This window comes from Tasmannia lanceolata, unplaced genomic scaffold (assembly GCF_043159265.1).
Source record: "Tasmannia lanceolata isolate RefF3 unplaced genomic scaffold, GAP_Taslan_0.1 ptg000019l, whole genome shotgun sequence".
Lineage (NCBI taxonomy): Eukaryota > Viridiplantae > Streptophyta > Magnoliopsida > Canellales > Winteraceae > Tasmannia > Tasmannia lanceolata.
In genome coordinates, this window is record NW_027518696.1 from 17,457,209 (window position 1) to 17,469,685 (window position 12,477).

Here is a 12,477-nt window from a genome sequence, read left to right on the forward strand (position 1 = left end):
TGCTCTAATAATAACACCCAAAACGTAGTAGTATTCAAATCCTTTGATCATGCAGGGATACATCGGTTTATATGATTTGGATTTGATAGTAATTCTAATTTTTGCAAGAATAGCTGTGAATTTATAAGAAAATCTCTTCCATTGAATGAATAAGTGTTTCGATCAATGAATATACGGGTTGCTCTTTTTTATTTTGTTGCTGAACAGTTTTATTATTGGATTCCCTTGTAATGGTTCACTTTCACTCGTTTTCATCATTATTTGGACTGAATGAGGATCAATGAAAATTTCTCAGAAGTCTGTTGATTGTGATAATGTTTTTGGGTGTATTTGGTGTCGCATGATGATGTTGTTTTCTCAATTTTTTGCTCGAAATTTGCATGGAATCTTAGATGTCATAAATAATCATCTTTAGTTTTTACAAGATTTGCTTAGCACTCTTATTATTTCAGAGTTTGTATATGGCTGGATAATTTTGTTTTTTAAAGTGCAATCAACTCTACATTACTAAACATGATGAAGCTTCTCTTAGATACAAATCATCATTCATAATCACTAGCCATACATTGCACATAAAAGAGAGGTGAAAGAAAAAAGGCTTCTCCATTGATGGGTCACCTTCTAGTTGTGGCCTTGCTCAACATCTCTAACAAAAGCATTGAGGTTAGTGTAAGATGATCCATCCTTCCCTAGTGCTTTTTTACAGGTTTCCTTAAGTACTTTAGCCCTTCTCCTCAGCTCTTTACTCACATCTCCATTCAAATCCATCAATCTCTGTACAGACTCAGCTATTTCCTCTTTCGTGACCTTATTTTCTACAACCACCTCTCTCTTCACCCTGATGCCAACTTTCCAGTCTTCCACAATTAATTTGCTGTTAGGGTATTGATCTGTAAATAAAGGAAAAGTAAGCATAGGTACACCAGAAAATACACCTTCCAAAGTCGAATTCCACCCACAATGAGTCAAGAAGCCACCAACAGAAGAATGACACAAGACCCTCAATTGGTCACACCATGGAACCACTAAGCCCATCTCACCACACAATGCTTGTAATCGCGATGCTTCCCCACGTGCGACCCAGATAAAGTGAACCCGGCTTGCATTCAATCCCATTGCAAATTCATCCATCTGTGTACTCGAAACAGGTAAGAAACTACCAAATGAGACATACAACACAGATTCTCTAGGTTGCGAGTCTAGCCAATTGTAGCAGCCCCCATCATTGTGTTCCACCGCCATGGAGTGGGAATCTTGGATTTTTATATAAGGAATGGAAGGGCCGATGCAGTAGACAGGGATTGTGAGTTTTTCGCTTAGAGTGTCTACAGCATGGGGTTCAATCTCATAAAAGGATGTGAAGAGAAGGCATTGTGCTTTGGTTGCGCAAGAGGCGGCTTCACAGAATCGTTTTAGAACATTTTTATCATTTTCGAAGGTATTTTCGCCGAGGTTTGCCAGTCGAACGATGGAGTGGAGATCCTCTAATCGAATGGATGTGATTCCAGGGATATAGTCGATACGTTCATCTCCTCTTTCTATCATTACCCACATAAAGTTAGTATGATCCAGATGCGTTACATGGGAGAGGCTATAGCTACAAAATGCATGAAAATCCAATGCATAGAAGATGATGCAGATGATGTGTTGTAGGGGAGGATTAGCTTATATAGTCCTTTATCTGGAGCCGTTACGATCCAACAGCAAATAAAACACCCTCTATGGTGTTACAATGCATTCATTAAGGGCATGTTTGACACTCCTGATTTTTTTTTCATAGGATTTTAGCTTAGCAAGTGTTTAGGGAGGCGTAGGGAGAGTGGAAGAGTGGGAGAATGAGAGGAAATGAGTGAGAAGATAAGAACCGGCATATAAGAGTGGAAAAATAAAACTCTATTAAAATAGAGTTTTTCTTTTCCGTATTTTCAGCCACTTCTTACCATCTCTTCAATCAGTCTCAGGCCCTCTCAATGCTCTTCCTCTCCCACGCTCCTTGCCACCTGATAAAGCAATATTCCATGGAAAATACTTTCATGTACTAAGATAAAGAGCATATATATATATAGAGGAAACTTATTGTGAGCTAGCTTGCCCAATCACATGGGGGCCCACTTTGTTAGGATGATCCAAACCATTCATTTGAAAGTCCCTTACATAAATGAGGGGTGTACCAAAAATCAGGTCCATAGGATCATCCTAACCCCTCCATTTGTGGAGGACAAAAATGGACAGACACAAATCTGCCCCATTTTTGTCCTCCACAAATGGAGGGGTTAGGATGATCCTATGGAGCTGATTTTTGGTACACCCCCTATCTATGATGAGGCCTTGCAAATGAATGGTTTGGATCACTCCCCAAAATGTGGGACCCATGTGATTGGGCAAGCTAGCTCACCAACAGTTTCCTCATATGTATATATCACACATATTGGATGAATTGTATTACCATGTGTCCTAGGTACATTAGTTTTATATTGAATTGGCCATAGTTAAGGGTGCAACTCGGGTCGGGTTGGGTCTGGTTGACGCCAACCTGATTCAACCCGAGGAACCCATTTTTCCAACCTAACCCAGCCCAAGCCGACTTCCAACCCGGCAGTGTTCAACCCGACCCAACTCAAGGAACAATTTCCTCAACCCAACCCCAACCAATTTCATATTGAATAAGAAGTCGCTCAATAATTTTGGCGGAAGAAAAAGAAAACTCTGAAAAAGAATTTAGAAAACCGATGTTATCATATGATTCATACCTGGAAAAAAGAAAAAAGCAAAGGGAACGTTTGGCTTCCATGAATTTCTTTTCCTTATAAATCGAAATCTCCAAGTGGAGATTAGGGTGAGATGGCTAAAAATATGGAAAGAAGATCTTGGAACCTAGTGTGAATGTGGCTAAAAATCTAAAAACCATAAATATTATTAAAAATTTTAAAAAATTGTGTCTTTATGATTTTCCCAAAAGTCTTAACTATTAAAAGTCTAAAGTAAAAGGCTAAGGGGCCGTTTGGATACGCGTATTTTAGAATCCAAGATTTTAGTTTGAAAACAATGTAAAAGAGGGTTCATGATCAAGCTGAAGTCGCAATCCTGGCAACGTTTCTTGGATTTTAAGTAAGATATTGTTTAGATTTCAAGAAAAGAAAACGTGAGGGCCCACCTAAATAGATGATCTAATACTTTGAGGATGATTAGAGCATTCTCTCGGTGGAACCCACTTTCCGGCGACAAACAATTTGCTCCTTCTCTTTTCGATGTTAAAATGGAAGTAAAATTTGTTTTATGTTCATCTTTACAACATAAAACAAATTTTACATCCAGATTTCGGTTGGTAAAAAAAGGGATGTAAAATTTGAAGTGGGCAACTTTAACACTTTTTGAAGTCAAGTCACGTTTTAAGATTTTTTTTTCAACTTTTATTAATATTTATGTTTTTAACATTTTAGACTTTACTTTTTAGAGTTTGAGATTTTTGGGGTCGGCTGTCATATTTATGTTTTTACCATTTTAGACTTCCCTTTTCAATTGCGATATCAAATTTGATAGCTAGGCTACGATTTTTTCAGGTCATCCCGACCCAACCCAACCCGAATCGGAAATCGATCAGGTTGGATAGGGTTGAACCCCGCCGCGTTGGAAATCGGGTTGGGTTGGAAAAATGGGCTCCTTGGGTTGGGTCGGGTTCCAACCCGACCTGACCCCGAGTTGCACCCCTAAATAAAAGTGGTAGAAAAATTGGGAGTGGTACGTACCGGTTAAGTCATAAGCCGGGATATTGTGTCGATTGAAAATGATGAGGTCATAATGTAGTGACACTGAAAACACGGAAGCCGACATGGTGAAGAGCGAAGCCACCGGAATATTCCTCCTTTTTCCGACACCTACCATCCAAGGCAGGTATGTGTCAGCTACGATCCAGCTAGGCTTCGGCTCCAGCCTTTCCAGGAGCTGCTCGAACGGGGTTTCCATCTTTGTAAAAACCGCTTCAAAGAAGCCGGCAAAGTCGGCTGCCCGAGCCTGCTCGGAGGGGATCACGTTGGGGATCGAGCGAAATCGGATGTTCGGTGGTGTGGGCTCGGAGCCGATAAAGCCGAGCCACTCTTCTGTGACTACGAAAGTGATGAGGAGGTCTCTAGAGGCGAGAAGCTTGCAAAGGTTCAGCATAGGGTTGACGTGACCGCGTCCGGGGTACGGCATGGCCACCACGTGGCTGAGTGTTCTCACTTGACCGGGATCCATAGCTGGAATCTGAAACTTTCGGACTAGAAATCTGCAACTGAAAAGATGAGTTCAAAGGTAAAAGAGGGGTAGTATATATCAAGAGTACCTACAGCTAGGAAGTGAAAATGTCAAGGCAATTTCGCACGAAGGCATCTGGGGCTCTTCTTATAAAGAAAATTTCACCAGCTTTGAATGTGAAAGGATTATTAAATGATTTGTTAGAATTGATTTCAAATTTACTGTCAGTGGTCCCGTGATTTGTACCGAGCAGCATAAGGCTCTATTGTCATGTCACATTCCGAGCATGCTTACGGATTTTTCTACTTTAATGGTTCTACTTGCATGTCACATTCCCTCGAATCTCACCACGTGTCGCCCATGCACCAGTAGAACCTAATCATAATTAAGTAGGGCATTAACGCACGGCAAGACCACGTGATTCTGCCACGTGTCATCTTCCTGCCGCCGAAGCTTCATCATCATAATTATGGGCGAGATTACACGGCAAAGCCACGCGCGCTGTCAAACCAGGGGGTAGCCACCTCGGCGCAACTCCCCGAGCTAGACCCACTGGCCGATCTACAGAGTCAGATCCGAGAAATTAAACCGGAAAATGAAGAAACCCGATGCCCACGACATCCTGGACGAATGGGAAAGAGAGACGGCATCCCCATTCACCTCAGAGATCTTAAAAACTCTCGTGAAAACAGGAATAGATCTCTCCCGATTCGGTTGTTACGATGGGAGCACAGACCCTCTAGAGTTCATCCAAACCTTCAGGAGGGTAATGGCGCTCCGAGGCGCGTCAGACGGATTTATGTGCAGAGCCTTTGCCTCCTTGCTGAGAAAAACTGCCAACGACTTGTACATGCGTTTGGAGCCAGACTCCATCGCATCCTTCCACGAATTCGGAAGGAAGTTTACCGCAAGGTTTGCCCACAATCGCCTCCGCCACGATCCGGCGGACGCCCTCTTGGCCCTACGACAGGGAAGAAACGAGACATTGAGAGACTTTATGTTGAAGTTCAACGCCGAGCTAGCTCAACTCTCCTACATCAACATCTAAATAACGGTCGCGGCACTAAAGCACGTTACCACCGACCCAAATCTCAAACTGCACCTCACCCTCAAGCCACCGCAGGACCTGCAGGAACTCGAATCCAAAACTAAGAAGTTTATACGAGCGGAGGAAGCATGCGCACGGGAGCGGAGCAGAGCCGGCCCCGAGGAAAGAAGGAAAGAAGATGGTAGAGGAACCTTGAGGCAACGGGCCGAAGAAAGACAGGCAAACCGGAACCCCATCCCCGTCTTTGAAAGGCGAGGAAGTGCCCCCCTAAAGGTTCCCCTCTCCTATGTCCTGTTCGCCATCAGAGATCAGGGTCTTCTAACTCCTAAGAAAATGAGCATGGACCCGAAGAAGCACTTCACCAGAAGGTTCTGTGATTTCCATGGGGACCACGGCCACGAAACCGACCATTCCTTCCATCTCAGACTCCAGTTAGAGAAACTAGCCAAGGAGGGTCATTTAAATAAGTACCTCAAGAGCCCCACACAAATTAAACGCTCGTACGAAGCCCATCCCCTGCCGACGGGCCGAGAAGCCGGAAACGATCCCGTAGCAGGCACCGATCCCGCAGCAGGCACAACGCACGGCACCACCGGTGCCCTAAAAGGAGAGAACTCCCTTAACAGCCGCCGACCCCTGAACAGTCACGTACCATTGTTGGAAAAATCAACATCATCGCGGGAGGACCTGCAGCAGGGGGCCAACGACAGTCGGTCGGCGAGCATAAGCAGAGCGGGTACTCTCCTTAGAAATACCTTCCAAAAAGGCCAGGACGGATCCTCCCCGAGAAGATCAGATCATCTCTTTCTCCTCCGAAGACTTCAACGGGCTACAAGTTCCATATGACGATGCGCTGGTAGTCAAGCTAACCATCGCCAACTTCGACATAGGAAAGATCTTGGTGGACACGGGGAGCTCTGTCAATGTGCTGCACCATGAAACCTTTGAAGAAATGAAACTAGGCGAGGGAAGACTGGGGCTCGCGGAGTACTCCATCTACGGGTTCTCTGGGGCATTAGTACGGATCAGTGGCAAAAATCGATTTACCCGTAACCTTTGGAACATATCCCCTCCAAAAGACCATTATGGCCACCTTTATGGTCGTAGACATACCTTTCATTTACATCGCCATCATTGGACGCCGAGCCATGAGAGGTCTGGGAGTAGTAGTTTCTACCCTCACCTCAAAATGAAGTTCCCCACTCGAACCGGGATAAGAGAAGTCTGGGGGCAGCAAATGATGGCACGCTAGTGCTACGCGGCGAGCTTGAAATGAAGCAATGCCCCGGCCAAAATTTTTACGATTGGGAGCTAAGATCCCCGAGAGCGAGCCTGAACGGTTAGAGGGGACCCCACTGAGGAGCTAGATTCCATCCCTATATCCGAAGACCAGCCAGAGAAAGAAGTCCGGATTGGTTCCTTACTAAAAGGCACCCTACGGGATCATATGATCAGCTTCCTCAGAGCCAACAAAGATGTGTTCGCGTGGTCTGCCTTGGACATGCCCGGTATACCCCCGGAAATGACTGTTCACAGGCTGAACGTAAATCCGACCCTCAAGCCCGTCCGGCAAAAGAAGAGGAACTTCGCTGCAGAACGACAAACTCACATCAAAGCAGAAGTGGAAAAATTGCTACAAGACGAATTTGTCAAAGAAATCTAGTATCCCGAGTGGCTGTCCAATGTGGTCATGGTAAAAAAAGCCAACGGGGGTTGGAGGCCTGTATAGACTTTACAGATCTAAATCGAGCCGCCCAAAAGACCCCTACCCCTCCCACGCATAGACCAGCTCATCGATGCCACATCTGGACACGAACTTCTCACCTTCCTAGACGCCTTCTCCGGTTACAACCAGATAAAGATGCACGAATCCGACATTCCAAAAACTACGTTCAGCACCGACCAGGGCGTCTACTGCTACACTGTCATGCCTTTTGAGTTGAAAAATGTAGGGGCTACGTACCAACGGCTCGTAAACAAACTATTCCGGAAGCAGATAGGCAGAAACATGGAAGTGTACCTGGATGACATGCTAGTAAAGAGTCTGGAAGCCCGCGAACACATCTCCGACCTCCAAGAAACCTTTGACACTCTACGGCGAGCCCGGATGAAGCTCAACCCCGCAAAGTGCGCCTTTGGGGTAACCTCTAGGAAATTCTTAGGATTCATGGTTAGCCAGAGAGGCATCGAGGCCAACCCTGAAAAGATCCTAGCCATCCTAAACATGGAACCCCTGGCGATGGCAGTAGAGGTGCAGCGGCTTGCGGGATGGGTCACCGCCCTCGGCCGTTTTATGTCCAAGTCGGCGGAAAAATGCCAGCCCTTCTTTAAGTAGCTAAAGAACATACAGGAGTTCGAATGGACCCCGGCCTGTCAAGGAGCTTTCGACACCTTGAAACAATACCTCCAAACACCGCCCGTGCTAACCAAGCCCGAGCCTGGGGAAGAACTGTTTTTGTATTTGGCCGTCAGCCCTACGGCGGTAAGCGCGATACTGGTTAGGCAGAATGACAAGCGGGAACATCCGGTGTACTACGTGAGCAAGACCCTCAATGGTGCAGAGGTTCGGTACCTGGACATAGAGAAGTTCACCCTCGCAGTTATCAAACTAAAGCTCGGAAGCTCCGCCCCTACTTCCAGGCCCACCCCATAATACTTTTGACTGACCAACCCCTCAGAAAAATTCTACAAAAGCCGGAGACCTCGGGTAGAATGGTAAGCTAGGCCGTCGAGTTAGAAGAATTTGATATACAGGTCCGACCAAGACCGGCCATCAAATCCCAGGTCCTCGCCAATTTTATAGTGGAATTCACCACCCCCGCCGCAGAACCAACGGTGATGGAGGAAACCAGGGCCCCCGCCGAGCAAACGACTCACGAAGACGAATACATTGGGCCCGAATTGCTCGAAGAGGACAACGAGATCTACTGGACCCTGCACATGGACGGCTCAGCAAGTAAAGTAGCATGCAGGGCAGGAGTGGTCCTCCAGGGCCCAAACGAATTCGTAGCAGAGTACGCCCTCCGACTAGACTTCAAAGCCTCCAATAACGAGGCTGAATACGAGGCCTTATTGGGGGGCTGAGTCTAGCCACGGAGCTGGGCACAAGGAAGTTAAAAATCTACAACAATTCGCAACTGGTGGTCAAGCAAGTAAACGGGACGTACGAAGCCAAAGAACTCAGGATGAAAAGATACTTCCAGAAGGTAAGGGAGAACCTTAAGGGAATGGGGGAAGTTGAGATTCTCCAGGTACCACGAGGCATGAACGATCGCGCGGACATCCTGTCCAAAATGGCCTCCGAAGAGACCCATTACTTTGGTTCCGTGCACACAGAGATACTGCTTCACCCTAGCATCAACGAAATGCAAGTCTTGGAAATTCCACCGGGGCCAAACTGGATGGATCCCACAGTGCGGTACCTAAAAGACGGGATACTACCCGAGGACAAACTGGAAGCCCGATGCCTAACCGCAAAGGCCACCCACTACGTACTCCATGGACCCAAGCTATACAAACGGTCGTACACATGGCCATACCTTTGATGCCTGGTACCCTCCGAGTCGGAGTACGCACTACGGGAGGTACACGAGGGGATCTGCAGAGACCACGGAGGCGGGAGGACCCTAGCCCAGAATATCATAAGGCATGGCTATTTTTGGTCTACAATCCTCAGAGACGCCAAGGAATTTGTAAAAAATTGCGGCCCATGCAAGAAATTCGCCACCACCCCCATCAACCGGCCACCCCTACACCTCAGTAGCGGGTGTAGACACCCCTATTTTGCTACACTTTAAAAAGCGAAAGATTCGGTAGTATCATCGAGTCTTGAGTCCGTATTCAGCATTAGATTAGGCATCTATGCATTTTAGGGTAGATTTCACCTCATTATGGGAGTTTTGAAGTTGATTCGCTATCCTGAAGGTCTTTAGGGGGTTCCTTTGGCCTCTAGAAGATGAAAGTTCAAGTTTCCAAGCAAATGAAAAAAACCTGCTATTTTTTGAATTTTCAAGGTTTCCCTCATTTTTGCCTATTTTGAACTGCAGGGGTATTTTGTTCATTCCCGATGTGTCTCATTTGACCCCCGAGTTATATTTGAGAAATCTTGAGTGATTTTAGAAAATTTGAAAAAGCTGCTATTTTTAGAAACTCATGAGGCTTCCACATTTTCATCATCTTATGGATATTTTAATCCTTTCTCATATGTCCAAAACTATCTCGAGGGTACGGCTGATGGATTAGGAGTAATTTCAAAAGATTTGGGAAACCTGCTAAATTTAGATCTCTCAAGATTTTCTCTTAGTCTTGCACTTCGGGGATATTTTAGACATTTCCAAACATATCATATTTATTCCCTAAGTTGTGTCTAAGAAATCTTGAGTCCGTTCATAAATTTTTGAAAATCTGCTATTTTTAGAATTTTTCAAGGTTTTCCCTAGTCTCGCCAAATTCCAGCACCTCGGGGTAATTTGGTCTTTTCCTGTGTAATTCTTTTGATCCCCGAAATATGTCTGAGAGATTATGAATGATTTCCTGAATTTTGGAAAAACTGCTAAATTTAGAATTTCTCAGGAGTTTCGCTTAATTTGGAAATTCTAAGTGTTGAGGGCATTTTGGGTATTTTCAGGGGATACCAAATGATCCTGTTTAATATTGCTCACCGAAAGGACCCAATTTAATATTGGTCCGAAAAGTTGTTTTCCAAAAAAGATGGTTCGATCATGTGTGAGGGATGCACCATAAATGTCAAATGGGTTGGGTCCATATATAGAATGTTGAATTTAGAAAGATTTTATTGATTTCTTACGGAAAAATCCGAAACCCGTGTGAAATGGCCCATTGGGCTAAAGCCCGCAAAGATGGAGCTCATGTGGGTTCACCCATATGGGTCAACCACCATGGTAGGCGGCCCACATGGTTGACCCACATGAGTTGAGCACCCAACCTTGATGATGTCACAATGGTGACATCATATTTGTTAAAAGAAAAATAAAAAGAATAAAAAATGAAAAGAATGAAAGAAGGAAAAGAGGAATGATTGCTTAAAAAAATTTTCTTCCAAAGAAGTAATGTGGAATGAGAATAGCATGTCTTGATTGACAAGAAATTAAGATTGGAATCAAATCCAATTTGGAAATAAGAAAGAAAAAAAGCAAGAGGGGAAAATTAGAAACAAGCAAAAAAGGGAGCTCTCATATTGCAAATTACTATTTCTCTTTTAACCCTAGCTTTTTTGTATAAAAATCAAAGCAAACAATGCTAGAAAGGATTGGAAAAAATCCAAATTCGTCCTTTTTCTCTCTCCTCCCAAGATTTTTTTTTCTTTCTTTAAGTGTGATCTCTCTCTCAAGTGTTCTTCACAAAAGGAATTCTTGAATTCCTTCTTCTTCTCCAAGGCATCACACAATCAAGAATTATTGGAGTGTTCTTTCTACCTTTTTTTAGCGTATAAAAGGGTTGGACAAAGCGTATATCTTGGATCACCAACCCTAAAGACAAGGATCACGATCAACAGTAAGAATTCATCATCTTTGTGAAGTAGAAAAAGCATGATAGGGTTTTAATTTTGATGGATCAAATCAACGAGTTTTTCTTTGAAATTCCAGTATGTTATAATATAGATTATGAGTTTTCAAAATTCAAAATTTGATCCAAAAATTAATTTTTCTCAATTTAAAAATGGTTTTCTTTTGTTTTTATTCAATATGGATTTAAATTAGATTATCAAAGCAAGTATTTGAAAACATGGTTCTTTTTAAAAAATGATATTTTCTGAGTTTTATATAAAATACAAACTACTGGAAACTTAATTTCCAACCGCGGTTCAACCGTTTTATTTTTCATTCTATTTTTCAAAGAATAACCTCGAAAAGGGTTATTTCTTGATGAATTGAGCCAAACGTATATCAAATCATGTCCAAATTTAGTGAAAGTTTGTTTCCAGTAGTTTTACAAGATTTTTAGATCACCCAAAAATTTTCATATTTTTTGGAGTTTATTTAAATGGATTATTAATTATTTTAAATTTTGGCTATTTTTAATAAATACGAAATCATTTTAAAAATTGATGAAACTTTCCAGAATTAAAGCCTAATAATAAATGGAAGTTTTCATTGAAAAATATTTTAAAATAAATATGATTTTTACTGTTTTCTAATCGCTTACCCGTTTTACGTGCCATAATTCTTTTTTTTATTAAATTAATATATTTTCAAAAGTTTTCTTTACAAACCAGTAAATTTGGTTACTGGAATGTTAGAGAAATATTTTTAATTAATTTTGCAAAGATTTGATAAGGTTTTACAATTTATTTTAATAAACGGGTTTTAACGCCTAGGAAACAAATTGATCTCTTGTATTTAAAAACCAATTTTATGGAGGAGATTTAAGTTTTAAGTTTTGAAATTTTGATAATAAATTCTATAATCTATTATATATCTACTGGAATTTTTTATTTGATTTTAGGATACCATTAGGTTTGCTTTTTAAGTAATTCTTTAGTTTCATTTGATTTTTGTGTGAATTTAAATGGGCATCAAATCGTCATAAAAATCCATGAAAGTTATACAGTAGTCTAATTTAATTATTATATTTGTAGTTTAAGAGTTTAATTTGATTTGAAATTGATATACTATAGGTTACTGTGTTAATCTATAATCTGATTTGAATTCTAAAAAATAGGACATTGATATCTAATATTGATGATAATTCATGAAATTTTTTCAGTAAGCTTCAATCATTTATATCTTTATTCTGTAAAATTTTGGAGTAATTGAAAAGTGATATGATATAGGTTACTGTGTTAATCTATAATCTGATTTGGATTTTAAAAAATCGGGAATTGGTATCAAATCTTAATGATAATTCATGAAATTTTTCCCGTAAGCCATAATCATCCATATCTTGTTACTGGAAAAGTTTCAACTGATTTAGAGTTCGATTTCTTAGGGTTACTGTGTATTCCTAGCAATCTGGTCTTAATGATATTAAATCACAATTTAATAGCAAATCAATACAAAAGTCACTAAAAATCTCCAAAAAACCTTAAGTTTTCATCATAAATGCAATCCCTAACTTTTTTGAAACAGAAACCTTAGGGTTCATAGATTGCCTTTATAAATTGGCTATTATGTGACAATTTAACTGCCGAGATCGCAACCGTAATCGTATACTAATTGCGATTAATCCTGCATAAT

The 12,477-nt window shown here is 41.9% G+C and overlaps 1 protein-coding gene across 1 annotated transcript; it reads right to left on the reverse strand.

Annotated features, from left to right (window-relative positions):
• Positions 1 to 504: 504 nt before the first annotated feature.
• Positions 505 to 4,399, reverse strand: LOC143853430 (UDP-glycosyltransferase 87A1-like). The gene is made up of 2 exons (XM_077363191.1): positions 3,747 to 4,399; positions 505 to 1,538 (listed from the first exon to the last, which is right to left on the reverse strand). The coding sequence occupies exons 1-2, from the start codon at positions 4,231 to 4,233 to the stop codon at positions 622 to 624; spliced, it is 1,404 nt and encodes a 467-aa protein (XP_077219306.1). The 5' UTR covers positions 4,234 to 4,399; the 3' UTR covers positions 505 to 621.
• Between the last annotated feature and the right edge of the window lie 8,078 nt (positions 4,400 to 12,477).

Bases quoted from the DNA above. Each gene is read 5' to 3' on its own strand.
- LOC143853430 (XM_077363191.1), bottom strand. From the start codon at position 4,233: ATGGATCCCGGTCAAGTGAGAACACTCAGCCACGTGGTGGCCATGCCG. The intron at 1,539-3,746 runs GTACGTACCACT...GGGTAATGATAG, and splicing joins CCCGGCTTATGACTTAACCG to AAAGAGGAGATGAACGTATC.